This window comes from Oncorhynchus nerka, linkage group LG17 (genome assembly GCF_034236695.1).
Source record: "Oncorhynchus nerka isolate Pitt River linkage group LG17, Oner_Uvic_2.0, whole genome shotgun sequence".
NCBI lineage: Eukaryota > Metazoa > Chordata > Actinopteri > Salmoniformes > Salmonidae > Oncorhynchus > Oncorhynchus nerka.
Window position 1 is genome coordinate 34,835,116 of NC_088412.1, and position 24,819 is coordinate 34,859,934.

Below are 24,819 nucleotides of genomic sequence, written 5' to 3' on the forward strand. Positions count from 1 at the left end.
ATACTGTAGCGGGAGTGAGAGCTAGTAAGAGAGAAGAGGACATGAGAGAGGAAGGGAAAAGTAAGAGTAGGTGTGTGCGAGACAGAGACGCTTCGGAGCCACAGACTATATTTCCTGAGTGGCTGCAGCAGTGTGTATCATGCTCTCTCTGGCCCATCTTAAAACACAAACCATATGCTGCTGCTGGAAACTCTGATTCAACACACCAGGACTTCTAATGCAAAAAACACCCATCACACACACACACACACACAGAGACAAATCAACACAGTGATAACCACAGAGTGCACTCGCAGACAAATACACACCGCAAACCGACACACACACCACGCAAAACCTGGAGTTTAAATCAAAGAAGGTTTACACTTCTTGCAAATTGGACATTTCTTTAATAAAGAAAATTGAACAGGTCATACAGCTCAACAGGTTCATTGTCGTTTCTCCTTCCATCTCAACTCTATACGACTGAACTAAATCTGTTAATATCGATACTACCACTTAAAATCCAACTACTGCTACTTCAATAGAATTATCCAACTACTACTTGTAAATGTAACACTACTACTAGGCTTGAAGCCAAATCAGGCAAACGACTAGCAGTAGTGTGCTATACTACCCAGTTATTAGAAGTAAAACCCTCCCCATGTACCGACATTACATGTAATAATCAATCATATTAGGATCATCTGATTACAATCGTTGTACTCCTCTCTTTGTATTTGTATGTACAAATCACTTGGTAAAACGCGTAGGGGGTAATTTCCCTCCACAAGACATCCATCCATATAAAAATACATCTTATAAGCAAAATAAATAACTTGATCTTCAGACTGCTTCATCCAGCCACACAGCCTCGCAAGGCTTCTGTCCTTCATCTTTAGGCTGCGGTTATGTGCTCCTTGGAAAAATCTGGGGGGAAAAAACCCATTCCAACTGGGGGTTGGAGCTCATGGTACTGAATTATAGCACAGGTTTCCCACTTATAATTCAGATTTGGAAGCTCACATTAACAGTATTTGGATGTCGGAAACCTGTGTTACAGATTATTTCAAAGAGCGCATGAACACAGCATTATTGCACTGAAACGGGGGAGGAGTGGAATAGGTCTTTGGCTCGTCTCTCTTCCCCCCCTCACTAGCACCCTTTCCTTCTCTCTCCCGCCATCCTGCTGTCCCTCACACTCCATTCTTCACCAGTTCGTGGGCTCCACTCTTGTCGATGACCAGGGTGGGGCGGAACTCTTGCCCCCTCACCAGCCCCTCCAGCCCCTGCAACAACAGGAAGTGACATCAGGATAGGATATCATCAATGCTAGTAAAGCTGAATTGAATAACTATAATGGGAAACACTTGTTTTTATATTTCTTTCTATTTGAACAGGGCCCTACAGTTAAGTCCCTCCCCCTTACCTCCCCGCCATAGGACACCAGTGGGGAGATCTCACATTTGATTGGCAGGTCTGTTCCATCCTTCAGGCTGTGGCGAAAAGAGAAGGAGGCATAAGAAGGGAAGAGATGCTTAGTTGGTTCTCTTGTGCAAGGAGGAAAAAGAAGAGAAAAAGCAGCTGGATGTGTGATCCCCTGCTCCAGGTGTTCTTAGAGTAAACGTTTGGAGCAAAGCATTAAAGCGTCAACACCAGCAGTTCCACAGACTCATAGACCTGTTTCCGGGACTAAAATTAAGCCTATTCCTGGACTAAAAAGCACTTTCAACTGAGATTCCATTTAGTCCAGGAGTAGGATTAATCTAGAGGAAGACTAAGTCAGCACTGAAATGTCAGAAATGGAAGTCTCTCTATTGATTGGGAGAGCGCATACATCACACAAAAAGAGCCACTACACCTTATTATAATCTAAATGACACCACTAAGTCGCATTTATGAATGTTATAAATATTAAAAATGGTGTCGAATCATCCTCGAACAATAAAGTGGATTTAAATGCAGTTTGTGTTGTCGTCGCAATCACAGGTAACTGACCAACATCAGATCTGAAATAGCCACTCATCGTCTACCCATCTCCCCTTCACCATCAGACAGACATATTAACAGTGACATCATCAGTAACATCGATTGCAAAGCGTGCCCAGTGCCCATCACCCAGCATGCTCCACATTCCGTGGGTTAGTTGCTACTATCCCAGGTAGCTCTACGCCCTGCTCCAATATCTTATGCTTCCTTCCTTCCTTCAGGTAATCACTGATCTAACAAGGTTTGATAGGTGAAAGCAACAGGGTGGTAAAACTGGCTTACAATTATCTAATCACGTGCAGACCAGTAGTTGACTAAAGAAAGAGGGGAAGAAAGGATGCATATGAAGACTATTGGACAAGGGACCAAGTCAGTGGGCAGGCCAGGTACTTCTGCCCCCACCTGCACAGGACAGGTGACCCCTGTGACATTGCCCAGTGACCTGGGCCCTAGCACAGGTAAACCCCAGGCTGCATTTCAGCACTCGAGTCCTTTTCTCTCCTCGTCTCCTTCGCTTCACCCACACGGATGGGAATAAACTGACCAGGTGAAAGCAAAGGACAGGTGACAAGGAGAGGCAGCAACGGTAGAGAATTGAGGCAGCCTGGGTGTTTGTGTGTGTGACAGTTGGTTACAGTGAGCGACTGTGCGAATGAGTGAGAAAGCCAAAGCCCCGTCACCATGCAGTAACTCAGTCAGTAGCACAGAGAATAGTTACTTCTGGTTGACATCAGCTGTGCCACTTCCTGCAGATCCGTCTCTGGAAACATTAAAACATTACACAGGACACACAGGGTTAAGGGGAACCGTGAGGGAGTGCCGTGAGAAAACGTGTGACTGGGAGACTATATGGTGATGAACATGTCAAATAGAACATATACTCACTGTGTGTGTGTGTCTCACCTGGGTATTGCGGGCACACGCGTTCCGTTCTCGTCTATGAAGTGTCCTCCAGCGTTGAGGACCCAGCGGTGATGAAGGGACATGAGGGCGTGTTTCGTCGTGGTGGGTGTGTCTTTACCGTCCTGGCTGTCTGCGTTCTTCAGGGGAGAGAACTCGTCTTCACGAAGAACCTCGTACACCACAAAGGTCCTGAGACACACACACACACACACACACACACACAATGGGAAAATACATCTTTAGTGATAGCGTTTAAGGTAACCCACAACAAAACACATTCATCATCGTCCCATTCCAGTTTTAAACAGCCTGAAAGTGAAGGGTTGTCGAATAGTGCCACATAGAATAGCGTCCTCATTGCAATGAGAAGAATCCTTTGACTCCATGTAAAGTTCTAAAAGCAGCAGCATGACTCAGAGATGATGTCATGATGATTAAACCGCTGGAGGGAGGGAGAGATACAGGGAGAGAGAGGAGGCTGGAGCAGCTTGTAAAACCTGCCTCTTCAAGCCCCAGCAGTAGGAGGAAGAGGATGAGGAGGGCCGGGCCGTGCTTCCTGGCTCTGGGACAGTGGCTATGGAGCTGGGGTTCCGGCTAGGGGTCTGGGATTGTTGGAACCTGCCCTGGGGCAGGATGCTGAGGTTGGGGCTCCAGAGATCTGGGTGTCAGCACCTGGGTCTTACAAACAGAAGCCTGGCTGTGGGGAGGGAGAACCCCGATTCCTGCATCCTGCTGCCCTTTCTCTTCTCCCTCACCTCCAGGGTCGGGCAGTCGAGTTGAAGGCAGTCAATTCAGGAAGTGATTTGGATTTCAAATAAATAGCTTCTACTTTTTAGTTGATTAAGAAGTCAATGAAAATAAATGCCAATTCTTCGACGACTGAATTGTAATTTTAGTTAACTGCCTTTAAAAGGGGAAACAGCCTGCCAGCTCCACACATGCTAAAGCCGGTTGGAAAATCACAGCACTCACTTGGAAAATTGGAAGATGTCAAAGACAAATTTTTCCATTTTAATCCCGTTGGGTTTGTCAGGTTTGATTAGCCTTCCCTGTATGTCCACGTATGGGATTTTCTTCTGGGCCACGTGATGCTGCAGCTGAGGCTCGAATGTCCTGAGTGAGAGAGAAAGGGGGAGAGAGAGGTGGAAAGGGAGAGAGAGAGAGAGGTGGAAAGGGAGAGAGAAAGGGGGTGAGAGAGGTGGAAAGGGAGAGAGAGAGAGAGGTGGAAAGGGAGAGAGAAAGGGGGTGAGAGAGAGTTAAAAGACAGAGACAGACAAGGGAGATCAGGAAATCTGAAACATGCCCTTGGTTATAACTGTTAAACAATGAAGAGAAAGAAAAACACTGGCAAAGACATCATGTATTTAAAATTCCAACGTCCAGACATAGAAAACTGAAACTGCAGCTTTTTCCTCCTTTCATTTCCTTCACCTTAGATTCTGGGTACTCATTAAAAGTCACTGCGATGTTTCCAGCCATTTATCAGCTGATAAATGCCACTACTTCTCTCTCATGTTATGAGGGTCTCACTAGGCAGGTAATGACCTCAAATACCTGCTTAATGGGGGTTAACAATTCACCATGTAATTACTCACTTACTGTATGGAGGTATGTGGGGCTGTGTGTGTGGCTGTGTGCGCATCTATGTTAAATGTGTGTGTATGTGTGTGTGAGAGAGACTCACTGGACGATGTCCTTGAGGAAGGGTAGTGTGAAGAAGTGATTGGCTACGTTTCCAGCGTTGAACATGAGCCGCCCGTCCGCGCTGCGCTCCTCAGCCGTAGCCAAGGAGATCTCGCTGTATTCTACCACCTGGTAATAGCCGTTCACCTTACAGACCACGCCCACCGCCTCCGTTGGATTGGTCTTCTCCACCACCTGGAAGTGACGTCACAGGAAAGGATTTTTACCCCACCTGGGACTGCCACCTGATTCTGCCCTCCTCTCCAAAGTGTGCACTAGTTCATTCCCACTAAAAGCAGTTGGATTTCCGTTTACAGACGAGGTTTGGATAGAAGACTGCAGATAGAAAGGAAGACATGGATGGGATTGTTAAAGAGGATTTGACTGTACATTTTAGTGACTGGAGTCTGGTCCAAAATCAGAGATCCAGCCCGCTGCCCATCTGGTTGTCAGTCCAAATGAAAGAGCTGGTCTTAATGAGAGGTTTAGTGGTGGGGGAGAGTCTGGACCTTGATGAGGGGGTAGGGCTGGGGTGGGGGGAGGACTAGGCTCAGCAGGCTGATGAAGGGTTTAGCTCTGGGGGAGAGGCTTGGTGGAAGAAGCCACAACTGCAGTCTCTGTCAGTTAACGACAGGAGGGTGGGTCCCTGCATTCCTCTGATCCTAGCAGAGGCTCCACACCACAGCTCAGATTGACACGCAGCAGGAATGGGTTTACTTCAGCTCTCAACTTGGCGTTAAATGTTTAACTTAATTACATCTGTACTTCATTGTAGAGTTGTACTTCAGAGGCATATTTCAAGTGTAAAAAGTTGTGGTGATGGCTTGACAAGTTGCACAGACCTGGTAAATGTGCAGGCTAGGCTGCAGTCAGGTTAATGTGCTAAGCACGACTGTTGGTGTAATAGTAGTCCTTGGTTGGACGTCACAAAAAATGATAAATGCTTTGGAGGCTAATTTCAGGAGTCTTTGGAGTTCTTTCCACATTTTGAAGTGGAGGTTTCAAAAACTCCCCTTACCGGTGCATCTCTAGTCTCTGAGATACATAAAAAAAGAGGAATTTAGAGAAGACTGACAGCCTCACACTGAGTACACCAAACATAAAAAACCTTCCTAGTATTAAGTTGCAACCCCCCCCTCCTTTGCCCTCAGAACAGCCTCAATTGGGGACTTGTCAAGGTGTCGAAAGCATTCCACAGGGATGCTGGCCCATGTGGACTCCAATGCGTCAATGCTACTACCATACCCCATTCAAAGGCACTTTGTTTTGCCCATTCACCCCCTGAAAAAGGCACAAATACAACCAAAAAAGGCTAAAAACCTTAAAAGGGGAGGAGCCCGGTTAATCTTCACTGACTAAAGTGGGTTTATTAACAGGTAACATCAGTAAGGGATCACCGCTTTCCCCCGGTCAATCTTTGTCATGGAAAGAGCTGGTGTTAATGTTTTCTATACTCAGTGATATTTTTAATAGTTAAATAAGTACCTTGGTCGTAATTTTTTTTGCTTTCCTGAGAAGAAACCAGTTAAGTTTCCTATTTAACCACTGCTCCCTGTACAGTTCTTTCCTCTCAAAAAAAGTACACAGTGTCCAAACTCAACGTGTGGTAAAAAAATAAAGAAAGATTGATACTATAGGTTGAGTGGTCTAAGCCGTCTGCGTTAGAGGCCTGTGTGGTTCCCTCATTGTTCATAACGAGGCAGTAAACCAAGGCCAGTAGCACTTCATATAGTTGCAGCAGTTATTTTTGTATTCTTTAGTGTTTGTTTTAGTCGACGTGTCTTATTATCTCCGTCATCAAACCCATCAATGTACAGTGGGATTACTTGAAGGAGCAATGCACGAGACTCCTTGGATGTCTTTTTAATAAGAAAAGCCTGTCATTTAAAGCCCGTTTCTGACATTGGTCGAGCTTTAAAAAAAAAAAAACACCTCTGCTCTAGGTACCCTTTACGGTATAATAAATCACATTTTATAAACAAAATATCTATATCTCATATAGTAATAATTATCTTTTTTTAAAGAGCACAATACATACATTCCTATTTCTACCACATTCTTGCCGTAATAAGGCTGTTATATCTCCCGTGCACATTCAGGAGTGGGAGTACATGTGGCCATTGTTTATTCAAATCCATTTTTTATAAATCCATTGAATATTCACCATCACAAAGAAATCTATTCATTTCATTTAGGCTGATCCTAAGAAACATAAGACTAATCAAATGTATTTTCATAAGAATAGTTGTATATTTTGAGTGTAATTAGGTTACTGGCACAGTATGTGCAGCCTATATGCTAAACGGACATGTCATGCAGATGAAATCAGTAGTTTTTTTGTTGATTAAAACAGACAAGACACAATTAGGCTACCCTGATCACAATTAATACATGTTATAGTAGACTAAGAATATAATAAAATACAAATACTTGTCTCACACAACTTGCGCCACGGCAACGTGTGGAACCGCAGTCACATAAAAAGAAAGTGCTATTTTGAAAGAGCCCAAGGCAAACCCATGTTTTAAAAATATTTTTAAATCCATGTTTCATCTCGTTTCTATCCTCACTCTGCTTTGTTAGGGAGCAGGTATAGTGTCATCCTCTCAATGGATCTTCATTATGATTGAAAATCAATATTTTCACAAGGATGCGAGTTTCGTGTTCATATTTCACAACCTCCACGGCCTTTACATTGCATTTGGAAGGTATTCAGACCACCTGACCTTTTCCACATTCTGTTACATTACAGCCTTATTCTAAATTGGATTGAAAAAAAAAAAGTCCTCAATCTACACACAATACCCCAAGCGAAAACAGGTTAAGAAATGTTTGCAAATTCATGAAGAAAAAAAACTGAAATACATTATTTACTTAGGTATTCAGACCCTTTGCTATGACAAATTGAGCTCAGGTGCATCCGGTTTCCATAGAGCTGATTCTGGAACTTGGAGTCCACCTGTGGTAAATTCAATTGATTGAACATGATTTGGAAAGGCACACACCGGTCTGTCTATATAAGATCCCACAGTCGACAGTGCATGTCAGAGCCAAAATCAAGCCATGAGGACGAAGGAATTATCTGTAGAGCTCCGAGACAGGATTGTGTCGAGGCACAGATCTGCGGAAGGGTACCACAACATTTCTGCAGCATTGAAGGTCCGAAAGAACACACTGGCCTCCATCATTCTTAAATGGAAGAAGTTTGAAACCACCAAGACTCTTCCTAGAGCTGTCAGCCCAGCCAAACCAAGCAATCTGGAGAGAAGGGCCTTGGTCAGGGAGGTGACCAAGAATCCAAATGGTCACTATGACAGAGCCCCTCTGTGGAGATCAGTGAACCTTCCACATGGACAACCATGCTCTGCAGAACTCCACCAATCAGGCCTTTAGGTTAGAGTCGCCAGATGGAAGCCACTCCTCGGTAAAAGGCACATGACAGGCCACTTGGAGATTGCCAAAAGGCACCTAAAGGACTCTCAGACCATGAGAAACAAGATTCTTGATAAAACCAAGATTGAACTCTTTGGCCTGAATGCCAAGCATTACGTCTGGAGGAAACCAGGCACCGCTCATCACCTTGCCAATACCATCCCTAAGGTGAAGCATGTTTTTCAGAAGCAGAGACAAATCAGGATTGAGGGAAAGATGAAAGGAGAAAAGTACAGAGAGAGCCTTGATAAAAGACCTACGCCATAGCGCTCAGGAGGCCTACAAACCTGACTCAGTTACACCAGCGCTGTCAGGAGGAATGGGCCAACATTCACCCAACTTATTGTGGGAAGCTTGTGGAAGGCTACCCGAAACATTTGACCCAAGTTAAACCATTTAAAGCTAATGCTACCATATACTAATTAATTGAGTGTATGTAAACTTCGGACCCACTGGGAATTGATGAAGGAAATAAATCATTCTCTCTACTATCATTCTGACATTTCACATTCTTAAAAATAAAGTGGTGATCCTACCTGACCTAAAACTGGGAATTTACTAGGATTAAATGTCAGGAATTGTGAAAAACAGAGTTGAAATGTTTTTGGCTAAGGTGTATTTACATTTACATTTAAGTCATTTAGCAGACGCTCTTATCCAGAGCGATTTACAAATTGGTGCTTTCACCTTATGACATCCAGTGGAACAGCCACTTTACAATAGTGCATCTAGGTCTTTTAAGGGGGGGTGAGAAGGATTACTTTATCCTATCCTAGGTATTCCCTAAAGAGGTGGGGTTTCAGGTGTCTCCGGAAGGTATGTAAAACTTCTGACTTCAACTGTAAATGTGATAGCAAATTTGTCATTATGGGATTATTGTGTGTAGATTGAGGGAAAAAATGATTTCATCCATTTTAGAATAAGGCTGTAACATAACAATTTGGAAAAAGTAAAGGGGTCTGAATACTTTCGGAATACACTATAGATGAACTATACCACCACTTATTTGCCCAGACAGAGAATTAACTAAATATACAGATGGAGACTCAGTGAAACAAATTCACATTGATTAAGACAAGTCACAGGCTTTTGGTTAAGAGTAGACCTAGGCTACTAATAGTACAATAATCCAATTGTTAAAGGTTAACTCTCAAACCCAATTTCAGCCTTTGCCTAAACCCTTACTTTTTAAAACATGCATTCAGGTGAGAAGTTGTGGGTGGCGGGGAATTGCTCATAAATTTTCCTTTTGGGGGTGGGTAAATCTAGTTGTACCTGATTCCAACACTTCCCCGAAGTCCACTGGCACGCTCTGATAAAATGTTGTGCATCGCGAGCAAATATGGCTCTGGACAGTTAGCTCACAGTAGTTAGGTGCCGTGTTAATGAGAGCTATTGCTACTTAGTGTACATTTTAATTCCCATGGGGCAAAAACATATTTGAAATTACTCACATTTATTGCAGTATTATGTTTGGAAGAAAAGTGCAATCATCCCCTAAAAAAAGAATGTATATTAGAGGCTCAATTCAATCCAACCCGCATTGCTGTATTTACACAGTAACTATTTTTCCCAATGGTAAAATGAACTCACAGATTAGTCTTGGGTACTGTATAAAAGGTTGACCCCTCTGGTAAAAAAGAAGAAGTTGAATTTGGTCATATGCAGAAATGTGCCTTACTGCCTTCTGAATTTTGTGTTGCATATATATATAAACCCTGGAATGCTGACTCTATGTACCAGCTATTCAGAGGCTTTGAAGCAACCGTTGCCACTCCCTAGTAGAAGCAGTTCTCCATAGGAATGAATGGAATCCCACAGTATTTAAATGAACCGTTAAGGCCAAAATTACATGTATTTAAATATTTGTTGTCGTGGGGCCAGTAAGATTAATAAAAAAAAAATATTTTAAGAATATTTAAGTATATTTGTATATATATATATTTTTTTAAATGTTTAGCTCACATATCATTTTAAAGTATGCATTAAAGTGTCTGTAATAGAATACATGTCAAGAAACAAATTGTAGATGTTAATACATTTATTTCTATAGCTTTAAAATATTTTGGACAATTAAGGAGTACCCCCGAGATGGCAGCATTATAAGCAAGGATACTGACACTGCCACTCAAGCAAGATTGCTACAGTAGTTGAATCAAGGAGGCATCATGCATGCTGTGCAGGTGTTTGTACACATGCATATACACACACACTTTCATTCAAATGCACACATGTAAATAGTGCCAAACATGCACTCAAACATATTCAGTTGGCCTTGCTTTTATGATTTTTGTTGTCCTTGATGTCTTCGTTTTTTTCTCTCTCCATTGTTGTTTTCCTTTGTCTCCCCCCCCTTTTTGTTGGTTGGTGTGGTCAGGACTTGCCCTCCTGGATGGACATCAAAGGTTCCGGCTAACCGAAGGTTTCAAGACCCCCCTCTCCTGGGCGAGTTGGCCAGTTTTACGACGGCCATAAATACCTTGCAGGAACGGTCTCTCGTGCACTGCAGTATGATGGTCTCACCAGATACTGACTGGTTCTCTGATCCACCCCCTACCTTTTTTTAAGGCATCTGTGGCCAACAGATACATATCTGGATTACCAGTCATGTGAAATCCTAATTAAATGTATTTCAATTGACTGATTTCCTTATACGGTATGAACTGTAACTCAGTAAAATCTTAGAATTTGTTGCACGTTGCATTTAGATTTTTGTTCAGTGTAGAAGGGAATGCATTTCATATCGAACACCTCCCTTGAGATGACAGAGGAATGAACTGATAGGGGCAAAAATAAATGTACTTGTTAGACTTGTTTCACTATAACTAAGCCAAAAACATTAGTTTTTCGATACAAAGTTTTCATGAATGTTACGCTATATAACCAGGCTTAGAAAAAAACAACATCTGATCAGCACTAATAAATGAGCCAAGTTAATAATGAGCCTAATTGTAGCCTGGCTAACCAATATCTGAACAGAGATTTAGTGAAAAAGAAAATCTGACGTTGATTCCCAACGCTTGTCTCAAAGCAGATCTAAACGGTGCTGAAATAGTTGGTATTGCTTTGTATTAGAACTTGACTTTGGGAGTTTCAGTAAGCAACCATTTGATGCCTTCAATTGCATTAGTCCTTCTTTATTCCAACAGTAATTGTTTATGGTTCCATCCATTTGTGGTTAAGAAAACAGTGCATGTCCTGGGCTATGGGAAGAGATGGTTGAAGTGACATGCCTCGCAAAGTTTAGAACAGGCAGGAGGATAGTAGTAATGGGATAGTAGGTCATAGCAGGGCATGTATACATACTTCTTGCGTTTAGCAGAGCAGAACAGCTGTGAAGGAAGTAGTCAAGGAAGGGAGTTTGTTTTTATTGGACCTCGCGCCCCTAACGCCAACCAATCATTGTCAATGCGGAGCTATACAGAGTACTCCACATGATTACAACATTTGGGAGACGCAGAGCGATTTGGTATGTTGCTCAATTTGGCCTCTGGAGGATACACAATTGAGTCACACTCCATATGGAGCCTCAGAATCACATTTACAGAGCAAGCATGAACTGGCTTTAAGCCGTAGACAGAACTTTAACGCAATCATGACTAGATTGGTTGGCGGAAGTAAAAGTTGAGGCTTTGGCGCCGGGCCATGCCTTTAAAATATAAAGAACAGTTGGCGGGATGTTAAAGTTGTCTGAAAAACGTCTCGGTTTGAACCATGTATGTGTGAAGAAACGCCTGCTACTTCACTCCTTCTGTGTGATAGTCTACAACCCCACCTTGTGGTGAATTAGAAGTGCAGTTCTTTAAAGAGGAGAAGTCGTGGCAAGGCAGTTTTCAATGTCTCAAAAGACAGTACAGTATGAAGATGGGCTAAAACGGCTTTTCCAATAGAAATCCCTGCTCACACTTGTAGGCGATGTTATGGCGCATCGCTATGTTGAGCTTCTGGGTTTAGAAACTCGAGCTATGGCCTTTCACGTGTCCGGTGAAGGAGGCACACCCAGCTAAAATTGAACAGTAATAGAATATGCGCTGCTCTGCCACATTGTCAACAAGGCAGCATGAGGCATTGTTCAGAAAACATACATCATACATTTTCAAACTAGTTTTCAGTGGGGAGGCAGGCAAAGCGTTTTAATCAAAAGCAAACACATTGCATGTGAAAACGGAATCCTACTCATTACTCCACATGCTTAGTTAACCTACATAACTTTTCATTTTTAGCTTCATGTCAGGGAGACAGCCAGGTGTTCGGTATGAAATACATTCCCTTCGACACTGAACAAAAATATAAATGCAACAATTTCAAAGACTACTGAGTTACAGTTCATACAGTATAAGGAAATCAGTCAATTGAAATAAATAAGTGAGGATTTCACATGACTGGGAACACATATGTATGTTGCATTCCAAAACAAATGCAATCACTTTTCACCAGGTGCAAACTGCCACCCAGGCCAGTTTAATTGAATCCCCTGTGTCACACCCTCTTATGCAAACACACCTTTACTGAACACAGTTTCAATACTAACTTCCTGGTCTGGTATATCTCAATATCTTCCTTCTCATCACAGTAACCAACCATACTGCTTTCAGCTCAAAGCCTTTGTGAACATTGTTTTTAGAGGGAGAGAGGACCAGGAGAGGAAACCACTTTAAGCTACTGAGGTAGGATCTGACTAGAGAAGGAAGGAAGTAATTTAAGAGTATTGGAACATATTGGGTGACCTCATGAGTCACATTTGGCCCCGTTGTGAGAGACAGAAGAGGGCAAAGAGAGAGTAATAGAGAGAAACTTCCAGTGAGAAAGAGACAGAGCGCTACTAACCTTAGCCCCACAGTCTCCTCCTTTCTGGACACAGAAGCCGACAAAGGCAGGGTCTGCTACTTTAACCAGTATGTTGTCCACACAGTACACATGGATGAACCCGATCCCCCTCTGCTCCATGTCCTCCACAATCCCCTGGGTACCCAGAGCTCTGTACAGACCCCCATTACCATCTGAAATACAGACACACACATCAGTACCGACCCATCAACATCTAAAATACACAGATGTACGCACACACTCTCAAACAGATTAAGTGGTGTACCTGGGGCCATTGCCAGCTTGGCTTTGCTCTCCAGAATGATCTTGCCGTTGTAGTCCATGGCAGGCAACATGCCCTGCTGGAAGAAGATCACGTTGTCTTTGCCCAGCCCAAAGTAGCTGTGGCGCAAAAAGAACTCTTTAGTCGACTCCATGGTCCGGCCGCTTGTCATGATGTACCTAGGCAGAAATTCAGGTATGATTTATTTTGTGATTCATTCATTCACTGGTCATTATGTGCAGGGGCAATGTGATGATACATTTGGTTTGATTCAAGGATAATACACAGAGAGAGCTTGGTTCTTTAAGGTTATATCCGCAAAAAGATGATTCAGAGATAATTGGCTTTAAAATGTCCGCATTTTTTAAAATCTAGTATTCTTTTGAACTTAACATGACTTGGGGTAATTATAGTACTATATACTGTAGGTAGAGAAGTTACAGAACAAGGCTATGTCAATAACTACATTTTGACAAAACTGCAGATAGAACCGCATAGTCCCATGCTCTCAAGACAATGATTCATTTTTTTTTTTTTTTTTTTTTGTCAATGTTTGACTTTTCACTGTGAATCACTGCATAATTACTTACACATTTCATAAGATTGGAAACCTTGCCTCTCATTTAACAAAGATTCCAGAAAGGTTATTCATAATGCACATTATCTGGCAAACAATTGAATCCAGATGAATTTTAAAAGCTGAGATCTAACTAAGGTTAAAAATACATTGTGGCAACAACCCATCGCAAGACACAAAACCAGAAGTACTTCCTTATGACTGGATGGCATCTGGCATCTCATGGTGAGCGCTTAGTCCTGACGCCTGATCTTAATTACAGAGGGCCCAGCCCCAAAGACGGCACGCCAGCTAGACACGTCTCCTTCCTGTCAACCCACTCCTGAATAGTCTAACTGATTCCCTTCATCTACTCCATAGGGATTTACATTGCCTAAAGAAAGTCCACACCCCCTAGAACTTTGACAGTTTGTTGCATTACAAATTGGGATTGAAATATTTCATTGAGCTACGCAAAATAATCCATAATCTCAACGTGAAAAAGAAAATTCTACACATTTTTTTACAAATTAATTCAAATGAAATAACTAAGATATGCAAAGACTATGTATTCACCCCTCTGTTTTAGTCAAGGGGGGAAAAAAAAGGGGCTTCACAAATTATATGGACTCGTGTGAAATAATAGGGGTTGGCATTTTTTAATGACTACCCCTTCCTCTGTCCCCCATACAGTAAATCTGTAAGGTCCTTCAGTCAAGTATTGCATTTCAATCACAGATTCAACTACAAAGACCAGGGATCTTTTCAAAAGCCTCATAAAAGAAGGGCAGGGATTGATAAATGGATAACAATAACAACTCAGACATTGAATATATATTTAAGCATGATGAAGTTGCTTCAGTCTGCTTTACACCAGACACTGGGAGAGGAAATCACCTTTCAGTAGGACAATAACCTAAAACAAAAAGCCAAATCTACACTGGAGTTGCTTACCAAGAATACAGTTAATGCTCCCGAGTGGCCAAATTACAGCTGACTTAAAGGGGAAAAAAAATATAAATAAAAAATAGCATTGTAATTTCAGAAAATGTCCATAATATATCTGTCGTGAATAGTAGCATGACAGTGTTTCACCGTTTTACTTAACTGCCAGTGTTGTGATTTGCTTTTATATTCTCCTATTGATTTCTCCTGCCTGAGCGGCATCTGTTCCCAAACTGGGAAAGACATTATGGCTTTGTGGCTGTATTATCTAGTGGAAATCTCAGTCTCATCCTGGTTCCTATAATTCTACACCTTTCACTTAATTTCCATTTACGTGAGAAAGCAAGCACTGAATAGTGTAGGGAATCATTGTACCGTCGCTGTGAAATATATTTTCAATGAGAAAAAAAAAAATGGTTTGAAGCTGGTGGACCAAAACTAAAGTAACTTTCGGTTTTGGTTCACCAGCTTCAAACAGCAGTTTTGGTCCACTAGCTTTCTATAGGCACTGTATAATACTGCTCCTTTCTGGGATCAAACCGCTTCCTTGAATGATGCAGGGGAGTGTTAGCAATATCTAGGTGTAGTTAATAATCAGACAGATGAAACTGAAGAACTGAGAGGGGGAACACAAAAACATATTTTTGACCCAACCCTGCTATTGTATGGTTTGTTTGTGATTTCACAAACTGGGCTAAAACAAAAACAGTTCCCTCAAGAATGGATTGAGAAACAGTGGTCACTGGTCAGCTTGATGTAATGCTGCATGTAGTGCTGAGCGATTAACTGAAATGTAGGTTATTTCTCATTTTTTAAATCATTAAGAGAATCTATTGACTCTTAAAACCAGATGACACTACCGCGGAGTTGTTTGGAAGGGAGACAACAATGTGTCTGGAGAAAGAAAAAGGCCCGGCACACCAACATCAAAACCTCATCCCAATTGTAAGACATGGTGGAGGGAGCATCATGGATTGGGGCTACTTTGCTGGCTCAGGGCCTGGACATCATCGAAAGGAAAAATGAATTCCCATGTTTATCAAGACATTGTAAGGCTATCTGTCCGCCAATTGAAGCTCAACAGAAGTTGGGTGATGCAACAGGACAATGACCCAACACACAGAAGTAAATCAACAACAGAATGGCTTCAATAGAAGAAAATACACCTTCTGGAGAGACCCAGTCAGAGTCCTGACCTCAACCCGATTGAGATGTTGTGGCATAACCTCGAGAGCGGTTCACACCATACATCCCAAGAATATTGCTGAACTGAAACAGTTTTCTATAGAGGAATGGTCCAAAAATGGTCCCCTTAAAAGTTAATTTGTGGAATTTCTTTCCTTCTTAATGCGTTTGAGCCAATCAGTTGTGTAGTGAGAAGGTAGGGGGGTATACAGAAGATAGCCCTATTTGGTAAAAGACCAAGTCCATATTATGGCAAGAACAGCTCAAATAAGCAAAGAGAAACGACAGTCCATCATTACTTTAAGACATGAAGGTCAGTTAATACTGAATTTCAATCACTTTGAAAGTATCTTCAAGTGCAGTCGCAAAAACCATCAAGAATTATAATGAAACTGGCTCTCATGAGGACCACCACGTGAAAGGAAGACCCAGAGTTACCTCTGCTGCAGAGGACTAATTCATTAGAGTTATCAGCCTCAGAAATAGCAGCCCAAATAAATTCTAAAAAAGATTTCAAGTAACAGACATCTCAACATCAACTGTTCAGAGGAGACTGCATGATTCGGGCCTTCATGGTCAAATTGTTGCAAAGAATCTACTACTAAATGACTCCAATAAGAATAAGAGACTTGCTTGGGCCAAGAAACACGGGCAATGGACATTAGACCGGTAGAAATGTGTCCTTCAGTCTGGAGTCCAAATTGGAGATATTTGGTTCCAACAGTGTCTTTGTGAGACACTGTGTGGGTGAACGGATGATCTACGCATGTGTATTTCTCACTGTAGATGGAGAGGAGGTGTTATGGTGTGGGGGTGCTTTGCTGGAGACACTGATTTACTTCAAATTCAAGGCACTCTTAACCAGCATGGCTACCACAGCATTCTACAGCGATACGCCATCCCATCTGGTTTGGGCTTAGTGGGACTATCATTTGTCTTGCAACAGAACAATGACCCAACACACCGCCAGGCTGTGTAAGGGCTATTTTACCAAGGAGAGTGATGGAGCGCTGCATCAGATGACCTGGCCTCCACAATCCCTCAACCAAATTGAGATGGTTTGGGACGAGTTGGATGAGTTGGACCACCGAGTGAAGGAAAAGCAGCCAACAAGTGCTCAGCATGTGGGAACTCTTTCAAGACGGTTGGAAAAGCATTCCAGGTGAAGCTGGTTGAGAGAATGCCAAATTGTGCAAAACTGTCATCACTGCAAAGGGTTGCTATTTGTTTAACACTTTTTTGGTTACTACATGATTCCATATGTGTTATTTCATAATTGTGATGTCTTCACTATTATTCTACAATGTAGAAAATAGTAAAAATAAATAAAAACCCTTGAATGAGTAGGTGTTCTGAAACTTTTCTAAAACGTTCAAAAGTTTGGGGTCACTTAGAAATGTCCTCGTTTTTGAAAGGCACATTTTTTGTCCATTAAAATAACATCAAATTGATCAGAAATACAGTGTAGATAATGTTAATGTTGTAAATGACTACTGTAGTTGGAAACGGCTGATTTTAAAAATTGAATATCTACATAGGCGTACAGACTCCCATTATCAGCAACCATCACTCCTGTGTTCCAATGGCACGTTGTGTTGCGTTCTGAGCCCTCTCCTGTACTCCCTGTTCACCCACGACTGCGTGGCCACGCACGCCCCCAACTCAATCATCAAGTTTGCGGACGACACAACAGTGGTAGGCTTGATTACCAACAACGACGAGACGGCCTACAGGGAGGAGGTGAGGGCCCTCGGAGTGTGGTTTCAGGAAAATAACCTCACACTCAACGTCAACAAAACTAAGGAGATGATTGTGGACTTCAGGAAACAGCAGATGGAACACCCCCCTATCCACATCGATGGAACAGTAGTGGAGAGGGTAGTAAGTTTTAAGTTCCTCGGCGTACACATCACAGACAAACTGAATTGGTCCACCCACACAGACAGCATCGTGAAGTAGGCACAGCAGCGCCTCTTCAACCTCAGGAGGCTGAAGAAATTTGGCTTGTCACCAAAAGCACTCACAAACTTCTACAGATGCCCAATCGAGAGCATCCTGGCGGGCTGTATCACCGCCTGGTACGGCAACTGCTCCGCCCACAACCGTAAGGCTCTCCAGAGGGTAGTGAGGTCTGCACAACGCATCACCGGGGGCAAACTACCTGCCCTCCAGGACACCTACACCACCCGATGTCACAGGAAGGCCATAAAGATCATCAAGGACAGCAACCACCCGAGCCACTGCCTGTTCACCCCGCTATCATCCAGAAGGCGAGGTCAGTACAGGTGCATCAAAGCTGGGACCGAAAGACTGAAAAACAGCTTCTATCTCAAGGCCATCAGACTGTTAAACAGCCACCACTAACATTGAGTGGCTGCTGCCAACACACTGACTCAACTCCAGCCACTTTAATAATGGGAATTGATGGGAAATGATGTAAAATATATCACTAGCCACTTTAAACAATGCTACCTAATATAATGTTTACATACCCTACATTATTCATCTCATATGTATACGTATATACTGTACTCTATATCATCTACTGCATCCTTATGTAATACATGTATCACTAGCCACTTTAACTATGCCACTTTGTTTACATACTCATCTCATATGTATATACTGTACTCGATACCATCTACTGCATCTTGCCTATGCCGCTCTGTACCATCACTCATTCATATATCTTTATGTACATATTCTTTATCCCTTTACACTTGTGTGTATAAGGTAGTAGTTTTGGAATTGTTAGCTAGATTACTTGTTGGTTATTACTGCATTGTCGGAACTAGAAACACAAGCATTTCGCTACACTCACACTAACATCTGCTAACCATGTGTATGTGACAAATAAAATTTGATTTGATTTGGATTTGTTAGCTAATCCAAGTTTATAATTTAAAAAAAAGGCTAATTGATCATTAGAAAAGAAAATGTTCTAATGATTTTTTTCTCTCAATTTGTCTGTCATAGTTGAAGTGTACCTATGATGAAAATGACAGGCCTCTCTCATCTTTTTAAGTGGGAGAACTTGCACAATTGGTGGCTGACTAAATACTTTTTTGCCCCACTGTATATATACACACACACACACACTGAGCTTTCTTATGTCTCCTAGTTATACGACAGACACTTCAAAATCGTATTCCTTTTAAGATACATTTTTTTTTACTCTTCTTTTTGCCATGTGTGAATGTGTTATTCAATGCGTTTGTGGGCTATAGTAGTAAAGGCCAAATTCTATATTTCATTTGATACTTAAAAGGGGTCCTAAAATTCAAAATGAAAATTGCTCAATTATCCATGGTATGACCATCTTAAAATAATTCCATATGTTTGCTTTTTAATTGTTTCATCTGTGTTAGAGCATTCAACCCAAAAAATGTCTAATGCATTTAATGTCCATTTCTTTTTTTATAGAAACTGAAATCATAACCCGTGATAATAAAAAATACAAAAATAGAACCAACCTCAAAAAGCACTAGTCACTCAGCACTAGCTGCATGTTATGTGCTGTGTAACCCATATGGGGTATTATTATGCTGCCAGTCCCAGTCTCACCAGGGGATGAAGCACTTGGCTCCATGTCTCTGTTCTGCCAGCTGTTGAAGCCTCAGTATCCTCTCTGCCTGGATCTGGAACAGGGTCTTGTGGGAAGGCAGGCCCACATCGTACATGCCTTTTGGGTAGGAGACCCCAAGCCGGGTCCCTTGGCCCCCCGCTAGCAGAAGAACAGCCACCCTGCTCTGGGAGATACACCGCAGACCTAGGAAAGGGGTTGAGAGAATAACAGTTCATGTATGAGACCATAATTTAACAAAATGTAAATATGATACAAACAATAGAGCTTATTCAAGCAATATAACTGAAACCAAAACATATTTGTGATGTTTGACAAAACTCAAGAACACTATCAACTTTTTATGGCTATAACGACTGAAGTATAATCTACCTTGGCAAGGGGACCTGATATAATCATTGCAGGTTGAAACAGCAGGATAACCCAATAACCATAGTTCAATTGCATTCAACTTCCCAATCTAAACATACACTACATGACCAAGAGTCACGGGGCGGCAGGTAGCCTAGTGGTTAGAGTGGTGGGCCAGTAACCGAAAGGTTACTAGATCGAATCCCCGAGCTGACAGGGTAAAAATCTGTCGTTCTGCCCCTGAACAAGGCAGTTCCTAGGCCGACGTTTTAAATTAGAATGTTCTTAACAGACTTGCCTTGTTAAATAAAAGGTTACATAAAATAAAAATGTGGACACCTGCTCGTCAAACATCTTATTCCAAAATCATGGGTATTAATATGGAGTTGGTCCTCCCCTTTGCTGCTATACAGTGGGGCAAAAAAGTATTTAGTCAGCCACCAATTGTGCAAGTTCTCCCAGTCTTCCCAGCCTGGTGCAGGTCTACAATTTTGTTTCTGGTGTCCTTTGACAGCTCTTTGGTCTTGACCATAGTGGAGTTTGGAGTGTGACTGTTTGAGGTTGTGGACAGGTGTCTTTTTATACTGATAACAAGTTCAAACAGGTGCCATTAATACAGGTAATGAGTGGAGGACAGAGGAGCCTCTTAAAGAAGAAGTTACAGGTCTGTGAGAGCCAGAAATCTTGCTTGTTTGTAGGTGATCAAATACTTATTTTCCACCATAATTTGCAAATAAATCCATTAAAAATCCTACAATGTGATTTTCTGGATTTTTTTTCTCCATTTCTCTGTCATAGTTGAAGTGTACCTATGATTGAAATTACAGGCCTCTCATATTTTTAAGTGGGAGAACTTGCACAATTGGTGGCTGACTAAATACTTTTTTGCCCACTGTATATATGGGAAGGCTTTTCAACACTGCTGCAGGGACTTGCTTCCATTCAGTCACAAGAGCATTGGTGAGGTCAGGCACTGATGTTGGGCGATTAGGCCTGGCTTGCAGCTCATCGCAAAGGTGTTGAGGTCAGGGCTTTGCGCAGGCCAGTCCAGTTCTTCCACACCGATCAAGACAAACCATTTCTGTATAGACCTCGCTTTGTGCACATGGGCATTGTCAAGCTGAGACAGGAAAGGGCCTTCCCAAAACTGTTGCCACAAAGTTGGAAGCGCAGAATATTCTAGAATGTCATTCCCTTCACTGAAACTAAGGGTCCTAGCCCGAACCATGAAAAACAGCCCCAGACAATTACTCTGCCTCCAAACTTTACAGTTGGCTCTATGCATTGTGGCAGGTAGCATTCTCCTGGCAACAGCCAAACTGAGATTTTTCCATCTGAACGCGTTTCCTCTGCTCCAGAGTCCAACGGCGGTGAGCTTTACACCTCTCCAGCCGACGCTTGGCATTGAGCATGGTGATCTTAGGCTTGTGTGAGGCTGCTTGGCCATGGAAACCCAATTCATGAAGCTTCTGACGAAGAGCTCATGTGCTGACATTGCTTTTAGGGGCAGTTCGGAACTCGGTAGTCAGTGTTGCAACAGAGGACAGACAATTTTTACATGCTACAGCACTCAGCGGTCCCGGTCTGTGAGCTTTTGTGGCCTACCACTTCGTGGCTGAGCGGTTGTTGCTCCTAGACGTATCCACTTCACAATAACAACACTTACAGTTGACCGGGCAGCTCTAGCAGGGGTGACTTGTTGGAAAGGTGGCATCCTTTAACAGTGCCACGTTGAAATTCACTGAGCTTTTCAGTAAGGCCATTCTACTGCCATTGCTTGTTTATGGAGATTGCATGGCTGTGTGCTCGATTTTAAAAACTTGTCAGCAACGGGTGTGGCTGAAATACCAGAATCCACTAATTTGATGGGTGTCCACATACTTTTGTATATATGGTGTACTTGGTCAACAACACCCTTATTATACAGCTCTACTTTACCTTACATAAACTGTTGCTATAAGAGTTGGTGCACTCACATTTCTGAGCCTTTGAGAGTGTACTGGGAGCGGGAGGTACCATTGTAGGCTTTCCTGACACACATACACACCCTGGGGTGTATGTATCCTTAGCTTGCTGCTGTAGATGTTGGCTGCCCTGACACACCACCATGATTAAGAACTGACGCAGTGCTGGATGACCTCACGAATGAGGGCGCAGTACCCCATTTACATCAGGCCCAAACCAGAACCAGATGCTCCCTTTCTTCTCCCCTCCTTCATCCCTCAGGCTGGACCTCCTCAGCTGCAGCTAAGGCCTGCTAAACATTGAGCTGGACCCCCACTTCAACATCACAAGACATCATGGTTTACCCTCTAAGCCTTAAAGTTGCCAAGTCATATAAGGGTTACCAGGTCTTGTTTAACCCCCTCAGAGTTGCCATTACCTGATCACAGCAAATGATCCCTTCTGCTGCCTGTCACTGTGCTGTTTGAAGGGGGTTACCAGGGACATGTTGGAAAGGATAGTTTCAGTAGCCCTGCTTAGTTGGAGGAAATTGTATTGCATAGGCCTTTACTCATTTGGGCAAAAGTCTGTCCTCCACCCTCTCTCCTCCGTGACCCGGAAACCGATAAGTGGTCAACGAGATATCACTTCATTAGAAGGCTAACTGAAGAGTCCCCTCTTCAATATCCATGTTTCATCAAGGATAGTCATGTGTATCCTACCAGACACCTTCACAGAAGAGTTTTGAAATCTTCCACATGCCCTTTGAAACCTCTTGTTTTGTTGGAAGAGAAAAATCATGCAAACTTTTAAAAATGTTATTTATTGTTTTACCTATCAAATGTCTTGCACAATTAACTTAATTTGTTATTTAGAAATTACATTTATTTTGGGATGTACCCCTGTAAACATAATTTGCGTGATGATGCGCGAGTGGAGAAGGAGTCTATTTTATACAACAGCATTTTCGTCCACAGTCTCTCCTCGACTACCCATTACCTTTTTCAAAAGGAGGCGAGAGAAGATGACGGAGCGAGGAAGCAGGAGTTGAGCAAATCCATCCGAGAGAGGCCATAATGTTTGACCATAGTTGCGCGAGGCCATAAACTGAGACAACCGACACACACAAACACACGCACTTCACGACTAGTCTAGAATGTAACACTAGGCAGAAGACACCTACTTTATAACATTATACTGCACACCATAAAACCTGATGAGATTTCCCTACCTGCCTGTTTCACTTCCTGGTAGCATGTAAAATAATCTAAGATGTTGAAAACCAGTGGAATTCAATCCCTTGAATGAAATTAGCCCCAAATTTAAAGAAATCAATAGAAACAGCTTAAGATTGTGGCATAGATGCACTGTTTTGACTGAAATGCATACATCATTGTGACCGACTTTACCAAAACAGTCAATTCCAAGCTAAACCAACCACAACTAAAATACTTTTCAAGTATTTGACATATGGATTTGACTCTGGTCTGGTCCCAAGCAATCCACCATTTGGGAACCCCTGTACCAGACGACTCACCCTCCTCCTCCCAGTCCTTGAGGCAGTCTCTGTCCCTGGTCACGCTACCCAACACCTCCCTGGGCACTGGCTCCATGCGGGCGTCCATTTTCTCCTGCTTGCTGCTGCCCGACACCTCCATGGCACTGCGGAAGAACCTGTTGATCTCCTGGAAGTCCATAGCTTCCAGGTCAGAGGTCATCTCAGCCTGCTGCTCAGGGGTCAGCTCATCCCAGAACTGCAGGAGGTGAGACTGGCCAGCTTCTGCCAACCTCTGGGTCAGTCTGCTTCTGGTGCTCTCCATGACGATGATCACACTGCTTGGTTATGCTACTGTAGAAGAATCTCCTCTCGGGAAACTACCTACCACACCCAGAAAAGAAGCGAACAGGAACGTGTTGTAAGTGTCAGGGATATTTAACTTGCCCACACAGTCATGAGGATCACATTACTGGGCTCAAATCTCCTCTGAAAACTACCACACCCAATACAATAGAAAATGATTGTGAGTGTCGTCACATCAGATAGGTATTAGGAAGCACTGGCGCAGCATCATTGGAATACACTTGCCCTAAATAGAAACAGATGCTGGGTCCTCTCTGGTTCAACACTAGCTTAATGACTAAAAAGAGAAGACGTTTCACAATCTGGATTTGTGTCATAAATATGGTGAACAGCAACACGTACATCCATGATCTTTGTGGGACCATAATTACATGGGTGTGCCTGCCATGTTTCTTCAAGCAAAGCTTGGTGACTTCAGTAAACATCTATGACAACATTCCAGTAGGGGACTTGTTGTACTAGACCACACGCCCATTTGACAATTTTTTTGAGCTGAGCTGTCAACTTGGCACCCCAATAGTGGCATAACTTTTCTTTAGCTTGAAGCCAAGTCTACTGCAATAAGTCGGGCAAAATCAGATCCTCGGGACACCAATATTAAGTTATATAATTGACACTAAACTTCACAGAACATTGCCACGGCTTTCAGACAATCCACGACATGGGAAGTGTTCTAACATACAATGGTTAAAGAAGTGCCCCATTGATGCACCAAAACTATTCACAAACAGGCTATTACTACGTTAGCTAGCTAACGTAATACTAGACATTTTACACCATCATGTTGATCCATAAAGCTGCGGTTATGTTAGCTAACCAAATCAGATATTAACTACCTACACATATTGACAATCATCATTCAATTTGTGGTCCTACACAACAAGCACGCTACCAATGGGGGGGCGAGACAATAATTGAAACCTCATAGCTACTACTTTTTACAACCCTGGTTGAAAAACAAAATGCGCTAACTAGACTATTGCATGAAAATGTAACGACGTGAGTAGCAGATTAAGTTAATAAAAGCTTACCAACAACGGAGTCTATGAATCAATTTGGTCGGACAGCGTCTATCCGGTGATTCTGGTATTGACCACCGTACCCCCGCCCCCTCGAGTACACCTAGCTACATCCGTCACTTTGACGTGGCACTATCGAATGGGAACGCCCTGCAGTTTAAAGACACATTTTTGCCGTATTACATATTTTTGTGCATTTTACATTTACCCTTACAGTATTGAATAAATAATTTGTAAGATCAAGTGAATCATAAAGTCGCGTTAACCATCTCAGACAACTATGATAGTAAAATACTTACG

At 42.5% G+C, this 24,819-nt stretch overlaps 1 protein-coding gene across 2 annotated transcripts; it reads right to left on the reverse strand.

Annotated features, from left to right (window-relative positions):
• Positions 1–343: 343 nt before the first annotated feature.
• Positions 344–24,638, reverse strand: LOC115145157 (UDP-N-acetylhexosamine pyrophosphorylase-like). 2 transcript variants are annotated; one of them, XM_029686482.2, is made up of 11 exons: positions 24,532–24,638; positions 23,177–23,518; positions 19,326–19,530; positions 13,079–13,254; positions 12,814–12,986; positions 4,556–4,749; positions 3,844–3,984; positions 2,872–3,060; positions 2,687–2,728; positions 1,409–1,475; positions 344–1,268 (listed from the first exon to the last, which is right to left on the reverse strand). In XM_029686482.2, the coding sequence occupies exons 2-11, from the start codon at positions 23,457–23,459 to the stop codon at positions 1,176–1,178; spliced, it is 1,563 nt and encodes a 520-aa protein (XP_029542342.1). In that variant the 5' UTR covers positions 23,460–23,518; positions 24,532–24,638; the 3' UTR covers positions 344–1,175. The 2 variants fall into 2 exon arrangements, with proteins under 2 accessions (XP_029542342.1, XP_029542343.1); XM_029686483.2 differs by lacking the exon at positions 2,687–2,728 and having other exon boundaries at positions 24,532–24,637.
• Between the last annotated feature and the right edge of the window lie 181 nt (positions 24,639–24,819).